This window comes from Aspergillus eucalypticola (assembly GCF_003184535.1).
Source record: "Aspergillus eucalypticola CBS 122712 chromosome Unknown BO83scaffold_3, whole genome shotgun sequence".
NCBI lineage: Eukaryota > Fungi > Ascomycota > Eurotiomycetes > Eurotiales > Aspergillaceae > Aspergillus > Aspergillus eucalypticola.
The window spans coordinates 934,921-955,575 of NW_020290277.1; the positions used below are offsets into that span (position 1 = coordinate 934,921).

The 20,655-nt window shown below is 51.0% G+C and overlaps 4 protein-coding genes and 1 non-coding gene across 5 annotated transcripts; 1 reads left to right on the forward strand and 4 right to left on the reverse strand.

Annotated features, from left to right (window-relative positions):
- Window positions 1–414: 414 nt before the first annotated feature.
- BO83DRAFT_414132 (EthD domain-containing protein) lies at window positions 415–1,158 on the reverse strand. The gene is made up of 2 exons (XM_025534542.1): window positions 935–1,158; window positions 415–839 (listed from the first exon to the last, which is right to left on the reverse strand). Exons 1-2 carry the CDS (start codon window positions 1,088–1,090, stop codon window positions 501–503), a joined length of 495 nt encoding a protein of 164 aa, XP_025392252.1. The 5' UTR covers window positions 1,091–1,158; the 3' UTR covers window positions 415–500.
- Window positions 1,159–2,117: 959 nt separating this feature from the next.
- Window positions 2,118–14,130, forward strand: BO83DRAFT_454486 (polyketide synthase; the record flags this gene model as incomplete). The annotated part of the gene is made up of 6 exons (XM_025536975.1): window positions 2,118–3,046; window positions 3,099–3,474; window positions 3,525–4,169; window positions 4,231–5,783; window positions 5,841–8,910; window positions 8,971–14,130. 6 exons carry the CDS (start codon window positions 2,118–2,120, stop codon window positions 14,128–14,130), a joined length of 11,733 nt encoding a protein of 3,910 aa, XP_025392253.1.
- Window positions 14,131–14,593: 463 nt separating this feature from the next.
- Window positions 14,594–14,665, reverse strand: BO83DRAFT_t61. The gene has a single exon. It is a non-coding gene; the product is annotated as a tRNA-Glu (tRNA).
- Window positions 14,666–14,967: 302 nt separating this feature from the next.
- On the reverse strand, window positions 14,968–15,945 carry BO83DRAFT_395681 (uncharacterized protein; the record flags this gene model as incomplete). The annotated part of the gene is made up of 1 exon (XM_025533091.1): window positions 14,968–15,945. The coding sequence occupies one exon, from the start codon at window positions 15,943–15,945 to the stop codon at window positions 14,968–14,970; it is 978 nt and encodes a 325-aa protein (XP_025392254.1).
- A 1,100-nt stretch (window positions 15,946–17,045) lies between these two features.
- BO83DRAFT_454489 (uncharacterized protein) lies at window positions 17,046–19,112 on the reverse strand (the record flags this gene model as incomplete). Its single annotated transcript, XM_025536976.1, has 3 exons — window positions 18,622–19,112; window positions 17,901–18,568; window positions 17,046–17,844 (listed from the first exon to the last, which is right to left on the reverse strand). The coding sequence occupies exons 1-3, from the start codon at window positions 19,093–19,095 to the stop codon at window positions 17,046–17,048; spliced, it is 1,941 nt and encodes a 646-aa protein (XP_025392255.1). The 5' UTR covers window positions 19,096–19,112.
- Between the last annotated feature and the right edge of the window lie 1,543 nt (window positions 19,113–20,655).

Below are 20,655 nucleotides of genomic sequence, written 5' to 3' on the forward strand. Positions count from 1 at the left end.
GTCTAGGCTTCTGTTAATCACAGAGACATGTCTTCAACGAGCAGTGATGGATCCACTTGGTTTTCTCCTTCCAATTACATTCAATCATCATCCCATGAAGTCTCCATTTGGATGTTGATTGACAGTTCGGCATTTACAAGGGTCCAACCCCGCGTGGTTGAAAGGTGTCTAAAACTCACTAAATTAGCATGATGCATCGTGTCAGCGCTAAACCCAAAAGAGGAGCCCAATGAGTGCATTCTTATCACCAACGATGATTCAGCTAATTAGTACAGCAGAAGGCAATAGAAAGGGGATAAAATGCATATTAATTGCATTGAGTTATAGACAGGCACCACTTACTCCACACTGATGTATTTTCCGAGCAGGATAAGCTGCTACTCCACGTCCTCACTTTACGCAGTCTATGGCCCAGCTAGTCCCACAAATAGTACAAATCACACACGTATCTTATTGGCGGAGCTAACTAGGTATTTGATGCTATCTTCTCTATTTCCCTTTTAGATGCGGATGCCCTCGGGAGCCGAAGTGGGCTTGCTATCATGGCCAAGGCTAGTGAGCTCCTCAAATGTACCATAGTCGGCTTCGACCACCTTGCCATCCTCCACGAACACCTCCTCCCACCCCGCAGTCAACTTGGCGCGGGTCTGGTCACAGATCTCGTCCTCTCCAGCCACGAGGCTCTGGAAGTCTGGGTCTGTCACAATCGCCTGTGCTGTCTCCGCATCCGGCACGTACACACACACCATGATGTCGTGATCTTCGATCTCCCAGCCTGGACGTACGGCCCAAGGGATCTTCTCAGTGATAAGCCTCTTGCTGGCGCTTGGAGTGTGGTACTGCTCGAAAATTCCTTCGTCAGCATATCTGCTTCAATACACATTTTTGGAAAGAGGACCCCGGCGGGGGCTTGGCAATGGATAGTATAACAAACCTGGCACACTTTGATGGCGCCATGGCGAGCCTGTACGATGGCTGCCTTAGGGGCATGCGACTTGCTGGCGTATTCGTGGAATTCTTTCTCGGAGATTCCCTCCTTCTTGTAGCGGAAGGAGGTCAACTTGAGGACCATTTGCTTCTGGGGAGCCATGATAACGAGGGAAGAAGTAGAGTAATGAAGTGGTTCAACTAAGTAGAATGTAATGGCACAGATAGAAGTGTTGTTGTTGTTGTTGTTGTTGTTGTCTAAATGAAGTTGTTGTGAGGGCGCATTCCCAACGCTTTATATAGTTCTGTCCTCTGGTTCACAGCCCCCAAAACAATGAATAGGTCAGTATCATCCCACCTGAGAGTTTATCTTCCGTGAAGCCACCACTTGGCTCGAAGCAATCATGGTGTGACATGCCAATGTCCCTATTTGGAGATTTTGGGGCCAATTACAGACATGAGCTCCGTGTTGCCTAACCGCTGCGTTCACAGCAACGTCGGGGACCTGGTGAGTAACATCAGAGAGATTCCCGATCTCCCTCGTGTTGATCATCGTCACAGCTAAAGTCTTACCTATGTCAGTGCTAAAATCTTATCTACAGTAGTCTCATCGGTCTCACTGCCTAGATGGTCGAGTGACAGGGTGGGGCTGCATGCCAATACTACGCTCCTTTCAGCTTCTATGTGTATCCGACGAGGCGTAACGGTCCGGGGCAAGGAAAGATGGACATGGTCATAACAGGTACGAAACATGACAGAATGAGGGCTGTAAGGTGTTAGTATGATTGGTCTGAACTAAATGTTCGTCTCAGTGGGTCATTATTTCGCTCAGTATACTGCCTCAATCGCCCTGTGCTAGCCGCCTGTACGAAGTGCTTGAAGCTATCTCCCCCGAATCAGGCTATTAGCGAGGTTAGCCTCGTAGATAATATCAAATTGCACTGCCTACCAATATCGGCGGACAAGTCGGAACATGCCTTGTTGGGAGAGGCTCCATGGATTATCACAGGCGAGCTACGTTTGGCTCCGGAGTCCGTCAAAACTGCAAGGGTAGAATGGGTTCCCCTCATGTCCCCCGCTTACAGTCTCTAGAAGTGCAAGGGGCTTGGAGTTGTGTAGCCTGCGCGTTGTTGTACATTGTCTTTCTTGCTGGTTCCTAGTGATTGATTGATTTTGCAACTGGGGACATTATGGCACCGGAAAGAGAGCCTATTGCCATTATCGGGAGCGCATCTCGCTTTCCTGGCAACGCTACCAACCCTCAGAAGCTCTGGGAACTTCTTATACATCCCAGAGATGTGGGAAAGGTGATCCCCGGGGACCGATTCTCCGTGGATGGATTCTGGAACGTGGACGGGTCCCATCATGGCACATCTAATGTCACAAGATCCTACTTCATCGAAGATGATACCCGTCGTTTTGATGCGAACTTCTTTAATATCAATCCCAGAGAAGCGGCGGCCATCGATCCCCAGCATCGGGTACTGCTCGAAGTCACATATGAGGCTCTAGAGAGTGCAGGTCTCTCGATTGACATCCTCCGAGGCACTCCCACAGGGGTCTACGTGGGCCTTATGTGTGCCGATTATCTCGACGTCCAGTTAAGGGATCCGGAGGCCCTCGCGCAGTATCATGCCACAGGTACAGCACGCAGCATTCTGTCCAATCGGGTGTCCTATTTCTACGACTGGAAAGGGCCCTCGGTAACTGTCGATACCGCCTGTTCTTCTAGTCTCGTGGCTGTCCACCAAGCAGTGCAAGCCCTGCGGCAAGGAGAGTGCTCCACAGCTATGGCAGCGGGTGTTAATCTTATTTTTGGTCCCGAGATGTACATTGCGGAGTCGAATCTGCGCATGCTGTCGCCAACAGGCAAGTCCCGCATGTGGGATGCCAGTGCCGATGGATATGCTCGCGGTGAAGGTGTCGGAGTCGTGATCCTCAAGAGCCTCGGGGATGCCCTCCGTGACGGTGATCCCATTGAGTCTGTTATCCGGGAAACAGCAGTGAATTCAGATGGACGCACGAACGGACTCACCATGCCATCCTCGGCCAGTCAGTCGGATTTGATCCGTCAGACCTACCAACGTGCTGGACTTGACCCTACCCAGGCATCTGATCGGTATGTTACACACTCATCACTTGTCTCCCATTTGCTGATTCATTCTGTCCAGGTGCCAGTATTTTGAGGCTCACGGAACGGGGACCCCCGTCGGCGACCCCCTTGAAGCCGAGGCCATCCATTCGGCGTTCTTTCCCGAATCTAATGATGGCTGTCAGGTGCAGGAGAGCCAGCTATATGTGGGGTCCATTAAGACAGTTGTCGGTCATACAGAGGGGGCAGCTGGAATTGCAGGCTTGCTCAAGGCATCCTTGGCCCTGCAGCATGAGATCATTCCACCGAACCTACATTTCAAGCGGCTAAACCCCAACATTGTACCCTTCTATGACGGCCTTCATGTCCCCACCAAACCGATTCCATGGCCACCGGCGCAGGTTCGCCGTGCTTCAGTCAACAGCTTCGGTTTTGGGGGCACCAATGCACATTGCGTAAGCCACCATGTCTCTTCCGATGATCTGGTTGCTAACGCCAATGACAGATCCTCGAACATTATGCACCTTCCGTTCATGGAAGAGCAAAAGAAGGCACTGAAAAACCAATGAATGAGCCGGCGGTTGAAAGCCCGCTGATTGGCTTGCCATTCTCCGCCTCATCCCAATCGTCCTTGGCCCGCTTAATACAGCAATATGCTGGCTTCATCGCCACCCACCCCTCGATCGACATGCAAGCGGTATCCTTGGCGCTACAGAAACGCTCGAATCTCCCTTTCAAGCACTATGTGACTGGTCTTTCCCATAAGTCAATTTTACAGCAGTTACAAGACCCTCAGTGGAAGCCTGGGCCTTCCGGTGGAGGTGCCGAGGCCCACAATTCCGCGATCCTCGGAGTCTTTACGGGTCAGGGGGCGCAATGGCCCACCATGGGTCGTGAGCTGTTGCTTCGGCCCGGCCCGTTCAAGGCGACCATTGATCGCCTCGATGATATACTCCAGCAGCTACCAGAGCCTCCTACATGGTCTCTACGGCAAGAGATCCTCGCCGATCCGGACACATCTAGGTGTCAGCAGTCAACGTATGCCCAGCCACTGACTACCGCTGTTCAAGTAGCCCTGGTCGACCTGCTCTACAGTGTTGGCATTCGCTTCTCTGTGGTAGTTGGACATAGCAGTGGTGAAATAGGTGCCGTAAGTTGGTCCACTGCCATCGTGACAATCCTAGATCTAAACTAACTTAACCGCCTTGTAGGCCTACGCAGCAGGGTGCATCACGGCGGAAGCTGCTATTACAATTGCCTACTATCGCGGCCTCTACTCACCGCGTGCAGACCCCGGGGAAGGCGGGCCTAAACGGTCAATGATGGCTGTGGGGATGGGATTCAACGAAGCCACCCGCTTCTGCACCCAACCCGAGTATGCTGGGAAGATCTTTCCGGCTGCGAGCAACGCGCCCTCCTCGACCACGCTGGCGGGAGACTTGTTCACTTTGGAATTTGCCAGAGACGAGTTGACCCGCCAACAGAAGTTCGCTCGCATACTTCGGGTCGATAAGGCCTATCATTCGCCTTTCATGGAGCCGTGTGCAGAGCCTTACATGCAAGCTCTCCAGGCGCGCGACTTTGCATACCGCACCTCTGGCCCGTCTTGTACCTGGATATCCTCTGTCCATGGCTTCGAAATGGATTGCAGCTCGGATTGCGTGAACGACAGCTACTGGCTGAAGAATCTTCTTCAACCGGTCCTGTTTTCGGATGCTTTATCACAGGCCATCCAGGACCATGGTCCCTTTAATTGCGCGATTGAGGTTGGCCCTCATCCAGCGTTGGCAGGTCCAGCCGGGCAGACCTTCAAGGCGCTCCAGCAGAACGTACCTGCCTACCTAGGTGCGCTGACTCGTGGTGAAAATGATGTTCTTCGTCTGAGTAAGTGTCTTGGTGAGGTATGGAAGCTCTGCGGTCCATCCTCTGTCGATCTCCGGGTATTCCAGAGCCTCATCAATGGAGAAGACGGCACCCTGCCAGCGATGCTCCCCAAGGTCCTTCCAAGCTATCCGTGGGACCACGAGCGACCGTACTGGCGGGAGTCGCGCGCTTCGAAAGAATATCGCACCCGGGCACCTTCTCATGAGCTGCTTGGCGTCTGCGTGGAGCAATCTGGGCAATTCTGGCGGTGGCGAAATATCCTGCATCCCCGGGAGATCCCATGGCTGCAAGGCCACGAATTCCAGGGTGAGATGCTATTCCCAGCTGCAGGATATTGCATAATGGCGATGGAAGCGGCTTTGCGCTTCTCCTACCCACGGCCTGTACGTCTCCTGGAGCTGCATGATCTGGATATCCGTCGCGGGATCAGCATCGATGGAAGCGCCGACGGCATAGAGCTCCATTGCCACCTCGGCCCTAGTTCCACACGAGAGTCTAAGGTCTCGTCAGCCTTGGAAATTGTTAATCTCAACTTCACCTGCATCGCTGGTCACGTCGATGGCTCCGATGTATTGACAACTAGGTTCACCACCCGCGTCCGACTAGAAATGGGAAGTCCTGACCTCACTGTTCTGCCCAGAAAGCAGCAACAGTCTCCGGGCAACTCCCCTGTAGACATCGAACGGTTTTATGGGTCCATGTCCCAGCTGGGCTTGAATTATACTGGGCCGTTTCATTCTTTGCTAGCCAGCGAGCGGAGGCTGTTCCGAGCGTCGGCAACGGTGGCCCACGTGCCATCTTCTTCCTGCTTCATGCACCCGGGCGTCTTGGATACATGCTTTCAAACCCTTTTCGTAGCCTTTGCATCTCCGGATGATGAGTATGTCCTACCAAACCTACGTTACTTTTCTATTGCACTTACTTACACACTTTGTAGGAGCCTTCGGACACCTCATCTGCCAAGGGAGATCCAATCTATACGATTCAACCCAGCAGTCATCGCCCACACGGATCATCCTAGGGGCTCTCCGTTCCAGGTCGAATCTTATGTCACAAAGGCTACGCCTCCCACTCAGAAAATCCCGTCAGACATGGTGGGTGACATTGATGTCTATACTACAGCCGGTGATTGTGTAATGCAAATTGAGTCGCTGCGGTGTGTTGCGCTAGCAGTGACTACTGAGAAGGACGACCGTGCTATGTTTCACCGCACACACTGGGAGATTGACATTGATGCAGGAATGGTCGTCTCCTTCGATAAGCCAAACACGGAGTACTCAACGATTCTGGAGCAACTTGAGGCGGTCGCCCGTCAGGCTATTGATGGCACACCCCCGACTATCGGCGACATAGTCTCTTCGGAACAGCAGTTGATTCAAAAAGCCATATCTCTTCACTTTGCACCTCCTAGTGAGGTATCCGAGGCCCATGCGGCCTTCAAAGCGGCGCAGAACCGGTACTGGAAGACAAGCGCCGGGGCCCAGCGAATGCAAGAGTATGTCGTGCGCACTGTGAAGCAGGTGACGCACAAGTATCCTCGCATGCGAATCCTCTTATTCCTCGGCGGAAATGATGATGTATCCGTTGCACGACGCATACTGGACGCTATGAATGGTAACTACACGTCTCTCATACTCACCGACTCGTCTTCAGAAACATTGAAGACTGCAAAGGAGCGCCTTAAGCCTTACGGTGATGCCGTGCAAGTGGAAACTCTGGACTTGGGTACGTCAGCACCTGAGATTTTATACGATATGGTCATTGTCCAAATTGGCGTGTTGGGTGGGGGGGCTGCTTCGATTCCCCTAGGATTTTGCCGTCGCGTCTTGAAGACCGGTGGCTTCCTGCTATTCGGTTCTATCACAGGGCGTGGCAACTTCGCGGGTTGTCTCCAAGGGCGCCTCGTGGACGACCACAGAATGAATTCTGAGCCAGAACGTATTTGGGAAGCGCTGCTTCAGCAGTCCGGATTTTCTGGCTTGGATAGTATTGCCTATGACACCGGAAACCCGCGGTTACACTGCCACTCCCTAATTCTGTCTCGGGCCATGGATGCCTCCTTACAGTCTCTCCAGCACCCGCTTGCTTATCCGGACCAAGCAAACGAAGCCGTAGATAGGGACCACGTCCTCATCATTGGAGGCCACACTGGCATTGGGAGCCGAGGATTGCAAGCACTTCGAAACCATTTGTCCAAGTGGAAGCGGGGATTCACCAACGTCGCCTCTCTTGAGGATCTTGGCAGTTACAAATCGCAGAATATTCCTCGCCACGTTCTATGCCTGACCGACGTCGATGCTCCCCTTTTCCAGAACCTCAGTGCCGAACAATTTGCGGCGCTCCAGAGGCTCTTTCAAGATGCTCACAATGTATACTGGGTGACGCGAGGATTCAAACAAGGTGATCCTTATAGTGCCATGACCGTTGGTCTGGGGCGAGTCGTGCAAACAGAATTGCAGGGTCTGAATCTGGGCTTTCTCGACATTGACGTGATGGATGAAAATGGAATCACCCAGATTGCAACTCGGTTTGCCCAGTTTGTTGATCATGGCCAACACAGTCATGCTGTCAGCGCTGAAACTAGCCTATGGTGCCAGGAGCGGGAGGTCTCCCTTGAGAATGGCCTGCCCTACATCCCCCGCGTGAAGCATGCCCAAGACATGAATGCTCGGTTTAATTCAGCCTTCCGGGCGATTGAACAACCTTTGGGGCTTGATGCATCATTGACAAAGCAGCCCGATACTGCTTTAGAGCTGGAGGTTGTGTCCAGTGTTGTTGCGCGTTCCGCCCATGCTCTTAAGCTCACCAATGAGGTTAACGCATATCTCTGTCTCGTGAATATCAAGTGTACAGAGGGTGATCGTCTGGGATTAGTTATCTCCTCGTCAGCTGAAGAGAAAGTCGTGGTATGCAAACGAGACGACATTCTTGACATTGGTACCCATCAAAACCACAGATTCAGTGTTCCTGAGATTTTAAGCATTCTGGTCGCATTGCACATATCTGAGCGCGTTCAGGCATCTCTTTGCTATTCTACTACACTTGTCTTTACGAATGATCCATGGCTACTAAGAGTCCTCGCCATGTCCAGAGAATCCGATCAACGGGCACTCCTACTGGCCACGTCCGATGAGGGGGCCATGGAATGGGACAAGTCGATCATATATGTGCATCCACACACACCAACACGGAATCTCATGTCTATGGTGCCACAAAGCGTGAGCAAATTCATCAACCTAGACACCGAGTTCCAACCTTTGCATGACCGTCTCCTCGCCGCGATCCCAAGGACATGTGCTACCCACTCCGCCAAGGATTATCTCTCAGAGCGAGCGTCAATTGGCCATGTTCTCTCACCATCCCAGTCTAGAGATGCGCTGGACATGCTCTGGACCCAGTGGCTGATATTTTCGGCAGCCCTGCAGAGTATCATGCAGTCCGACACTGTCGTTCCTCATAGTCACTCAGCCTGCGCTGTCAAGTCTTCCACTCCCCAAGAGAACCCCCATGTGACCGTCCATCGTCTAGATCCCAGCACGATCCTCCGCCGTGACGCAACATATCTCCTAGTCGGAATGACCGGAGAACTAGGCCAATCTCTCTGTCGGTGGCTGGTAGCCAACGGGGCAAAACATCTAGTCATCGCGAGCCGGTCCGTGAAGCCCGTGCCGTGGCATGAAGAACTACAACAATCATCTGGCTGCCAATTGATGACTTTACCTTTAGATGTTTGCGATATGCAGGCTCTGCGCATTGCACATCAAACCATTTTGCAATCCATGCCGCCGATTGCCGGCGTTGTGAACGGGGCCATGGTCCTGGCTGATGCAATATTTGTCAACATGGCGTATGAAGACTTCACTCGCGTACTGGAACCCAAAGTTAGGGGAAGCAGGAACTTGGACGAATTATTCTCCGGAAACGAGCTCGATTTCTTCATTATGCTGTCTTCCACGGCATCCCTTATTGGGAATGCCGGGCAGAGTAATTATTCTGCTGCTAATATGGTGAGTGAATATTCCTTTACAGGACTTCCTCTTATTTCCACTTAATCTAACACACTACAGTATATGAAAGCACTCGCTGAACAGCGCCGCCAGCGCGGCCTTGCAGGATCCTGCTTCGACATCGGCATGATCCTTGGCGTCGGTGTAGTCTCGCGGGAGCGGGTTTACGAGGAGCCACTGCGCAAGGCAGGATTAATGCCCATTGCCGAGCCCGATTTCCATTGCATGTTCACCGAAGCCATGTGGTTGGGTCGGCCCGGTATGTCTACCGATTCTTCCCCTTGCTTTTCCACCGGGCTCCATGTTCCCTCGGGCCCAATGCGGCCTGCGTGGTACCATGATCCCCGATTTTCACACTTTCAAGTTCCCGAAGAGGACGCCAGCCGGAGTGCAGGCGCTGTAAAAGACGCTGCAGTGACCCTCGGGCAACAGCTCCGGTATACCTCTGAATTAACAGGTGCAGAGCACCTGATTCAGGAGGCTTTCGTTGTGAGACTACAAGGTTTACTCCAGCTTACAGGACCGATCGAGGATGTGGCGCGTGCCCTTTCAGAGCTTGGGATAGACTCACTGCTCGCTATCGAGATTAAGACTTGGTTCTTCCAAGAGCTGGGATTCCAAATTTCTGTGATGAAGATCCTCAATGGCATCTCTGTCCGTGGTGTATGTCGTGAGGCAGCCGAGCACGTCTTCAGGGCTAAAGCAGCGGAGAGCGATGAGGGGGCTTCAACCGTCGAAAGTGTGAAGGTTCTGAGGACACTAGAGGCTCCAACTCCTCGGCTGCAAGAGGATGAAGCGACCGAAACGATCTCAACGGTCGCCTGCACGCAGGAAACCCCTTTCAGTGACACATCGTCGCAGACAAGCCACGCCGTTGAGACTCCTACTTCTTCCCAAACTTTGCCAGTCGCTGGCCTGTCCATTCCGACTATGGCGGCAATGTCCACTGAGCAGGAAAAGATCTGGTTCATGTTGCAATCCGTGGATGATCCCGCCATGTACAACTGTACAATCCAGTATGAGCTTCATGGCCCACTGGACCGGGTCCGCTTTCAAGCAGCAGTCACCGAGGTCGCGCAGAGGCACGAGTCGCTGCGAACCGCCTATGTCACTGACCCCCACGATCAAGTTCCCCGGCGCGTGATTCTGGGCCAGCCTCAGATTACATGGAGGGACGTCGGGATGAAGAGTGATGACAAGGACGTGATCGCAACAGAGTTCGAAGCCCTGCAAACCAGAGCGTTCGACCTCGCTAAGGGCCAGACCATGGCAATCACTATCCTCAGCCACGGATCTGTACTCCATGCCATCATCTTTGGCTATCACCATCTTATAATGGACGGTGTGAGCTGGCAAATGGTGCTGCGCGAGTTTGCTGCCGCCTACCAGGACCGACAGAGCCTGTCGCCAGTGGTCGCTCAATACAGCGCGTTCTGCAACCAGAAGGGTTCGACCAGCGAAGCTACTACACCCGCATGGAATGAAGGGCCATCTTCAACAGATATAGACGGTCAATTGCCCGACGATCTACCATTATTCCCATTTGCTCGAACAGGATTCCGCACCCGAACGCGCACGAGCTATGAGACCATCCGCGTCAGCTCGTACCTAGGCACAGAGGACGCGAGTCGAGTGCGCTTCATCAGTTCCCGCACCGGTGCCACTTCCTTCCACATCCACCTAGCTGCCATTCAGCTCCTCCTTCAACAGACCCTCGAGGTAGACCGATTCTGTCTCGGAATCGCCCACGCTAATCGCAATGATCCGCGCTTTGAACGGGTCGTTGGGTTAATGGTTGAGGTCGTGCCGCTGATGTTCGAACCACAACAGGCGCAAGGGTTCAAAGACCTGGTCAAGGATACCCGGTCTCGCGTGCTGAGAGCATTGAGCCAGGCTCACGGTAGTGGAAAATCATCCCGTCCCTGTGATATTGTCGTCAACTACATCGCCGGTGTCACGCACGACATTAAGTTTGATGAGGCCGTGTTGAAGTACTCGACATCTGAGGATGCTCGTCAGCCGCATGACTTGGTCATCACTGTACGGGACAACCCTGACGGCACGACGGTCATTACCTTCGGGGCTCTTGAGTACCTGTACCACGCGCATGATATTCAGCTCCTGTTGGACCTCTATGTGCGACTACTAGGCTCCGTGTCTCTGAACTCGGACCTCAAATTAGAGCAGTACCGATGCCTGGAGCCTTTGTGTCTGAAGGCCTCGAGTCAGCCGCCCACTAGCCAGGCAGAGTTGAGCGTCATCCAGAAGGAGCCTGATCGGCTTACCCAGTGGATTGCCAGAATCGCAGCAACTTATCCGGACACAGTCGCACTGAAGGATACTAATGGGAGAGAACTCACCTACGCCGAGATGGAGAGCAGAGTGCGCTCCATTATGGACATTCTCCTGGCAGTCGGAGTTCAACCTCGAGCATTCGTGATGGTAGCCTGCGGGCCGTCCGTCGACACCGTCTGCGCCTTGTTGGCTATCTGGCGGCTTGGGGCAGTCTATGTTCCTGCAGACCTCGAGCATGGTGTCGAGCGGCTGTTCCTCATCTTGAAAGACTGCAGTCCCGCGGTTCTAGTGTGCCGCTCGAAAGCGGGAGTGGAGCATTTCATGGTCGATCAGGGGCCCCAAGTTGTGGAACTCAAGATGCATTTGCCGCCTCCATCTCCTGCCACGCTGGACTACGATCGATCTACCGGGCAGGACCCGGCCATCTTGATCTATACAAGCGGAACAACCGGGGTGCCCAAGGGAGTCTTGCTCAGTCATGATAATTTACTGTGCCATTTTGCAGCAGTGCAACAGTTATTTCCCGTTGATCAACCGGTGGTCTTGCAGCAGAGCTCGCACAACTTCGATGCATCCTTGTTCCAAATCTGCGTTAGTCTGATACACGGAGGCACCCTAGTCATGACCAGTAATCGTCAGGATCCGATAGAGCTTGCCGAGTTGATGGTACGTGAGGAGGTCAGTCTTACTCTTGGCGTCACATCCGAGTATGCCCTGTGGCTTGGTGAAGCTGCCTCCGTGCTCAAAAAATGCACATCTTGGCAGTATGCCCTATGTGGTGGGGAGAAAATGAGTTCTGGCACACTTCAGGGCTTCTCGGGACTCAATGTCGCCGGTCTGAGACTTATAAACGCGTATGGCCCTTGTGAGGCCTCTGTCGCCTGCACGATGGGAGAGATTGACTACAAGGGATATAATCTCCATGATAGTCACGATCCAATCCCAGTTGGGCAACCGCTGCCAACTTATGCGATCCACATCCTAGACGATCAATTGCAGCAGGTAGCCGCTGGATGGCCAGGCGAGATTTGTATTAGCGGGGGTGCCGTGTCATCATCTGGTTATTGGAATCGTGAAGATGAGACTTCTGCCCGTTTCCGCGTCCTCAACGGCATCCGAATCTATCGGACTGGAGATTACGGCCGCATTCTGCCGAACGGTAACCTAGAGTACCGCGGGCGACTGAAAGGGGACTCCCAAATTAAGTTGCGAGGAATGCGTCTGGAACTTGAGGAAATTTCCAGTCTGCTTGTCCAGACGTCCCAGGGTGTTCTACGAGAGGCTGCGGTTATCGTCAAGGGCCACCCTGAGCCATACCTCGTAGCATTTGTGGTCTTCTCCACCTCTGGCTCTCCGGCGAATGTTGGCTCTTTCCTCGATACATTGCGTAGTGGCCTTCCACTTCCCACATACGCCAAACCCACGGCGATCACCCCTATCGACCGCATCCCGCTGACCACCAGCGGCAAGGTTGATCGTACAGCCCTGGCTAGACTCGAGATCCATCAACACCAAAGCGTATCGCCTACGTCCGGAGCGCTAAACATTATTGAGATGAAATTGAAAGAGTTATGGCAGGAACTTCTCCCAGCGACGGGGCTTCCCATCACACCGCAGTCGAACTTCTTCGACCTGGGAGGCAACTCGCTGCAGATCCTAAGGCTGCAGGGACGTATTCGAGCAATCACGAAGGTCAGCGTACCCGTGGTGCATCTCTTCCGATGCTCAACCCTGAGTGAGATGGCCCAGTTGATTGGAGTGGCCACAAGCGCGCACCGAGCATCATCCCCACCTCCACTAGCGCCAGCAGCTTCCATCCTCATCGACTGGAAAGCCGAAACCGCCATTCCCAGCTTCTTCGACAACCTGATCACCATCTCAGATCCTCACACACAACTACCATTCAACCCACCCCGAGAGGTCATCCTCACCGGCGCAACAGGCTTCTACGGCACTGCTCTCCTTGACCACCTCCTCTCAATACCCTCCATAACCCGCATCCACTGCCTCGCTATCCGCCCCAACGCAGACGGATCCCCCCGACAGCTTGAGCACCTCACATCCCCAAAAGTCCACCTCTACAGCGGCGACCTCTCCCATCCGACCCTCGGTCTCACAGAAACGAAAGTCACTCACCTCGCCTCCACTGTCGACTGCATCATCCACAACGGCGCCGACGTATCATTTTTGAAGCTGTACTCTGCGCTGCGTGCAGCGAACGTCGAATCCACGAAATTCCTCTTCAGCCTATGCATATCTCGTGGCATCCCCTTCCATTATATCTCCACCGCCAGTGTCACATCCTTATCTGGGAAAGATGAGTTCCTTGAGTCCTCGGTAGCAAGCTATCCCCCACCCATGGACGGATCACCTAGTGGACATACGGTTGGCTACACGGCTAGTAAATGGGCCAGTGAGGTATTTCTTGAGAAGGCTAGCACAGTATACACTGATGTGCCGGTGTGTATTTATCGTCCTACTGCTATTACTGGAGAAGGGGACATGGCCATCGCAGGGACGAGTGGCGGTGTTATTGAATCTGTGTTGTATCTGAGTCGGCGAATGAGAGCTATCCCTGAGACTCAGTCCTGGAGGGGTTATATTGATTTGATCGGGGTTAAGAAAGCTGCTGAGATGGTGGTGAGGAGAGTTGTTGATGGTGATGATGCTAGTGGGGTTGGAGTACAATATTCGCACGTTTGTGGGGAGAAGCGCTTCAAAGCGAGTGATTTGAGGATGTACTTGGAGAAGGAGGAGGGGGTGGAATTCCAACAGTTGGGATGGAAAGAGTGGTTGAGTATGGCAGCTGAGTATGGGATTGATGATGTGGTTGCTGCATACTTGGAGGGATTAAAGGGTGATAGTGGGGGCTCCAGGGACTTGTTCTTTTTGCCGTTATTGGGGGGTGGATTGAGTGATTGTTAGGGGTTTGTTTGCCTTGTAGCATGTTCCTTTTTCCCCATCTTTCTTCACCACTTTTTTTTTTTTTTTTTTTTTTTTTTTTTTTTATGGTAGAATTTTGATAGTCATTGTAGAAGCCACAATCTCAGTTAACTATTCTAGGTCATAATTTTTAGATAGTAATATCGGTTCTCTATGGTTGCGTGGTATGAGTGCTTCAATGTGATAGAGGGCTTTCGTTATATATAACGGTCCCCAAATAATCGTTACCACTTAAGTACTACTAAGATCATGACATCAATTCTGACCCAACGTAGCGTGACTAAGTAGTGTAGCGGGAAACTGTCGAGTATAATAGTGAGCGCAAAAAAAGACAAAATCAGAATGTCATTGTAGTTGAAGAGAAGAGAATTATTCTGAAAAGGAGTTTCCATTGTGGAAATTAGTGTTAATGTTTACCGCAGGAAAAGAAAAACAAAAGAAGAAACTCCGATGCGGGGAATCGAACCCCGAGCTGCCGTGTGAAAGACGGCGATGTTAGCCGTTACACCACATCGGACTTGTTGTGTGGGTCAAGTGGTCTTGTAGCATCATATTCTAAGATTACTAAATGATGTAAATAACTTCGCTTGGGGGAGGGAAGAGAACTGATACATGTCGATTTTGTTTTCTATTTAATGTGTCGCTTGTTCTTCTGACTGTTGGCAAAGAAATCTGTTTGTATGTAGTAAGCTTGGTTTGCCACTGCTGAGCACAGGCATAACTGGTGGACTGTGATGATGTCGAATTCCGGATATTTAGGACACACCTTGTCTAGGGAGTAAATAGACAGACTAGAACCTCCAAATGAGACGAATGGTACTACCAACCCCATAATGACCCGCCCTCATTCTCATTGTGCTCTCTCATCTTGAGCGTTACCTCCCACGTCCTGCCACACTTATCCTTCAAGTTCCATTGCGCGTTAGTAAGGCCCTGCGACTGAGCCGAGTCAATTAATTTCCTGACCAGACGTCCCTGATTCTTTTGGGAGTACAAGAAGTCAAAATCCCCCCTGCTCGATGCTCGCTCGGCGGCACGTTTGAATGTATTCTCTACTTCCTGTGCAAGGTGAGCCGAGGAATTATAGATGACCCTCATTGTCTCTGACACTTGCATCGCGAACGAATTTGCTACTGCCTCGAGCCCTTCCATCCCTCCTGATATCCGCTGGATTAGATCGGCCCTTTCGAGATGGATGGATGCTGATTTGTCGGATTCTGCGATGTCGGGTTCTGCGAGAGGCACTATGACGTTGCTCTCTAAGCGGAGGACATGGTCAAGCTCAGTAGTGATGAATATGTCAAAGGCTTCGTCGTCGTAGGTACCGTCGTCCGCGTGATTGGTTATGTCAACCGTGCGGAAGAAAGCATGGGCAATAGGGACCATAACATGGCTTCTGTCTTGCGCAGGGAGATTGTATAGGTAATTGGTCTCAAACCCTTCATTCGCAAATAGTGAGGATTTCACGGTACCGGATATAACTTTTACGGATCTGCCGACGACGTTGTTAAGCCCATGGAGGTTCAAGCAGCCATTCATGTTCTCGATAACTCCGAGGATGGATCCAGTGCAGTCTTCATTCTCGTACACTATAACTGAATGTTGGTCGTCGTAGACATTGTCAATCTTCACTAGTATTGATTTTGCATCGAGATAGTTGAGTTTGTTGCACGCAGTAGCTCCCGCAAGCCGATGAAATCCAGCTTCAGCTTTTGTGCAGCGATTGCCTGTGTACTCAGTTAGACGGTATCCGAGAGTTGTAGCAAAAAGTACCGAGACAATCAGCAAACGAAGCATATTGACGGAACGACCAGAAGAAGACAAGAGCGATGATTCATACATGGATATGTCCTGTCCAAATAAGGTAGAGACTCCTGGAGGCCGGATTTAGGAGATCGTCCATTTATACCTTCGTGCCCGGCGGTTGTGGAGCTCCGCTATGCAAAGATCACCTAAAGCTTAGTGCCATCACATGCACTTGCGGAGTGTTCCGGTCTTCCAGCAGAGGAAGTGATATTCCTCGGTGTTCTCCAAGTCTCAGCCTTATGAGGCGGTCCTACCCGTGCAGTTCGCTTAGTTCTTACCAAGTCTCGCTCAGCATTATTGCCTTGTCATCGTTCAAGGGAGTGTTCACACTGCAAGGATTGCTTGCCGACAAAGAACTGGTGCATGTTCCAGATCAAATCAAATGGTTTCAGCCGGAATTCAGAGAGCGTCCCAACTGGTACTACCACTTAAAGTAAGTTGCAGAACCAAGAATTTGCAAGATTTAGAGATCAAGGAAGAACTGGGGTGGATGGGATTCCAAAAGCGGAAGGACCGAGACTAGCCCTCGAAGGGCGACAGTATCTACTGATCTGACACTGCCCGATCGCGATTACTTCACCTTCGAAACGGGAATTACGGAATCATGACTATTTCTCCTAGAACTAATCCGGGGCTGTGTGAACCAACGCAACCTTTGGGAATCACAGTCCTATTCGGTTGATAGTTAGTAGTTCGTCCCTAAGACTTATCCTGTAAGCGGGTATTCTTGGTTCTCGTGCTTTCAACCTGGTCAGATGTGGTTACCATAGGGGATCTTGGACGGTCCGCCTCAATGTCCCTTGTCTCAAGACTGTCATTCTTTCTGTAGCATTGTTCATCATATTGTGCATGTCATCTGGCGTTTATGACAGGTTTATTATAGCGAGTCTGTTTCTAGAATTAAGATATTTGCATGAGCTTGTATATTCTGCATAGCTACTACCGATTCGACTGGGCCTATCATCAAGGGTGTTTATTCCGGACCCTTCTATAGCTCACTATTGTCCTGATCCATACTTCCTAAATGGCCTCATAAGTAAAACATCAAGTTAGACCTATTCAAGATCTCTCTGCCTACCGGTATTGTCATCTTACAGACCCGCCCCCCAAGCAAATGGGTTCACATAAAAATGCCCTATAAAGTTGTTGATCATGTCCCAACCCGCAAACGCCAAAGCGCCCTTAACAGGAGTTATGCCCGCCTCGTCACGGACCCAGTTTGCGAGACCTTCCCGCGCCCAAAGACTGTAGAAAGCGTCCAAAAGACCGCCAACTATCATTGCACGGGCAGTGATGAAACCCAGCATCACCATGGCCTGGGACTCAATGGGAAGACGAAGCGACAATTCGTAATGCAATACACTGATTAGGTAGGTCCGTCGTTGGGCTGGGGAAAACCGACCGTGGTCCTGAAAGACAAATCGATCGATGAGTGACTCACGAGAAGAGCCGCGCACTTTCAAAATTATCCGTCGAAGAATTGCTGTTGCTATCCCATCATGGTCTGTCTGTTCCTTCGATATGGGCTTGCTGGCTTTGTTCAAGCTTGCCTCTATGGATGAGCCTGAAGTAGCAAGAAGTTCATCTAGAAGGGAGGAATCGGATACACTGAGGTAGCGGGAATTTGGGTCCGAATTTGTAGGACGCACTGCTGTTTCTCTGGCGAAGGCTGTTTTGGCGTCTGGGTGTTCTGTAATGGAGGTATAGAATCGTGGAGTCAAGCTTTCGATTTCTAGAACGGGTCTAGGATGGGACGCTGGGGGAATGGGAGAGTTGAAGGTAAGGCGATCGAAGTTTCTCGACCTTGAGGGTATATATTGGATGCACAAAGGAAATGTACAATTGGCGGCGAGCTGAGAAAGATATTCGCGGAAGAATGGTTCCAAAGATCTGTCTCAATAAGATGTTAGGACTAAACTATGCAAAATAAGGGAGATGCAACTGACCTTTCGACATTAGTCTCCTTTCGTGAATTCGACCCAGGGTGGACCTCAGGTCTTTCTAGGTACTTCAAATTGCCACGAAAACGAATTCGCAAAGCCTCCTTGACTATCCGGGGCGTAGACATCACCCCAACATGTGTCCATCGGGCGATGAACCGAGCAATAGTCCAGCCACTGGCCGTAAGAGGGTCGACGGGATCACCCCAGGATGCGAGACGACTTGTAACTTTCACCTGTCCATCTGGGTCGTTGGAACTCAACGTGGACTGGAGGGACGGCCCTTTAAGAATGTCCACAGTCTTTAAAAGTATATAACCCCCCACCTTTTCGAAAGGAGAACTGAAAAATTCTTTATCATAGTATCCTTTGTAGTATTTTCTCTGCGAAGCAGAGGACAGAGAGTGGAGAGATACCGAGTCGCTAACCCCCTTTGCTGAGGCTATTATTGTCGAAGGAGGATGTGGCGGCTCATCAACAAACATGCCATCCTCAGACAAGCGGAAGAATATGTTTCTCCTCTCGTAGAAAGAATTGTTGACCTCCATAATCATTGCGGTCAACTCCCGCGCTGGTGAGTAGAGATACCAATAGGTGACAACAAACTTCTGCCACCATAAGAATTGGGGGACACTGAGCATGTACGCGTATGGAAATTCCTTGGGATTCTCGCCCTGATCAGGTCAGTTATGAGATCAAAGAATGTAAAGGCAGAATCGGATTGTACTAGGTTTTTTAGGAAGATGTGCAGTTTCTCCTCGAGCGTTTGGTCACTACTCCCAGGTTCAAGATACCTAGCCGGGTCGATGGTGAACCAGCATTTCTCCCGAAAGCTCTCCAACGTTGGATGATTGTCAATAGAGATGAGATTTCCGATGCGACCGCGAAACCCCACTGGAACTCCTACCATGAAATAATCATACCAGTAGTTGTATCGTTCAACAACAGGGAACCTGCGTGCATGGGACAATCTGGCTGGAAAGAGAAGAGGCCTGCCTAAGAACTCTGGTTTCACGCGGGGATTGTGTACGATCAAGCGCTGTGTCGATAAGGCGGCCATGACTAGTCTAATGAAAAGGAATAGGATGCAAGCCACCACAAGAAAAACTAAGCATCCGAGGATCTCTTGCAGTCCAGTATCTGTCTTCGAGATCAGACATGTTGCAACGAACACCAAATACACAAGATTCTTGAAAAGCATGATGTCACAAAAGATGCCGACGAGATGATGAACGAAGACAAAGAGCTAACTAGTCGAAAGAGGTCTGAAGCGGGTTGGTATAAAACCGACTGAAGTACGTTAAACTCTCTTTAAGCAGTCATTCATAGGTCAACGTTGAGCTGAATACTTTCAGAGGCCCCAGCCCGCGACCAGACTGCCAAACATCATCAAGCATAAATTGCCAAGGAAAGAATATCGCAATCTCACTCTCGTGTAGATCAGTGCCTTGCAGCTGGAAAATACACATTAATTGACTAGCAAGAGGGAGGACCATCGCCCCTACAGGCCAGTTAAAATGATTCTTTCCGTATCATTTGCCACTAGGGTATGACAACTGTATCCAACTAGTAAAGAGCGTACACACGTCGGCAGCTCTAAATGGTCAGAAAACGCCTCCTACACCTTACGGTATGGACTCACCAAATGTCGGAGTTATCATACTTAGATCATGAACAAAGGCTAGTAGAGATGTCAAACATAGGTAGTTACCTTTGTCTCCATGTTATACGCCCATATTAGAGGTTTGAAATACATTCATTGACTGATGCCACCCAAAGTGCATTTCGCAGGACCTTGCGTATTGGTGGAACATGACTTGATGGATACTTTAGGATACAAGGTGCAAGGCATCCTCAAATGTTTGAAGCAAATGACAAAATGATGGGAAGCATGGCACGGAGAGTGTGTCGGACAACGCACACCGCGTAAACGACATGCATCATGCAGTCCAATGAGTTGGGAGACATCACTGACAGCCCAATTTGTATAGACTCCTATCAATGTCCGCGGGTTCATAGAAGGCAAGTCTTTGCGAGTCGGCCATATGCTGTCAGCATCTGGACTCCGGGGAAGATGACAGCTTTCCAAATAATTGCATCGACAACACGTAAGTGTGCGCGTGAGACTGGACGGATAGTTCGTTCTGGCGGTGTCCCTTGCTCAGCACTGGGTTACACAGCATAATCCCTATCACAGCAAGAACCCAATTTGTGTTACCAAGATGCCTTCCCCTCAATCATGACCGAGTGGAGCGAGTGAGTGTTCGTGCCGATCGACTTGGTGCCCGTAGTCGAACCCGATGCGTGGGTACAATGGAGGCTGCATCGGAGATCTAAATATCCTGTCGCTCCAGCTTCCCCGCCATGCTAATACAACTTGGGTGAAAGGTGAGCAGTTCAAATCATGATTGTGTTCTGGAATCAACTAAACCAAGTAAGATTGGGCGTAGATTGAGAGTGCTTCAATACCGTTTCCCCCTCCCTCCCACCACTGACCGTGCCCTTATAGATATCACCTAGATTAGAATTCATCATTATGAATTTTATCATAAGGCATAGCAGTATCGCAGCCGATACCTGAGTAGACAAACTGATTAGCTTGAGTATGGATTTTTGGGGGCCAACTGCGGTGGGATGTCGTGGCGCGCTAAGCAGTGGTCCCAGCCCAATCAAGTTAATCAGCTGTAAGCAACACGAAGTTCCGATAGCAAACGTAATCCCAGGATACTTCGACTTATTCCCAAAGAAGAGAGTCTATTGC

Coding starts and splice junctions, on each gene's coding strand:
- BO83DRAFT_414132 (XM_025534542.1), bottom strand. CDS start 1,090: ATGGCTCCCCAGAAGCAAATGGTCCTCAAGTTGACCTCCTTCCGCTAC. Junction 840..934: donor GCGCCATCAAAGTGTGCCAG/GTTTGTTATACT, acceptor ATTTTCGAGCAG/TACCACACTCCAAGCGCCAG.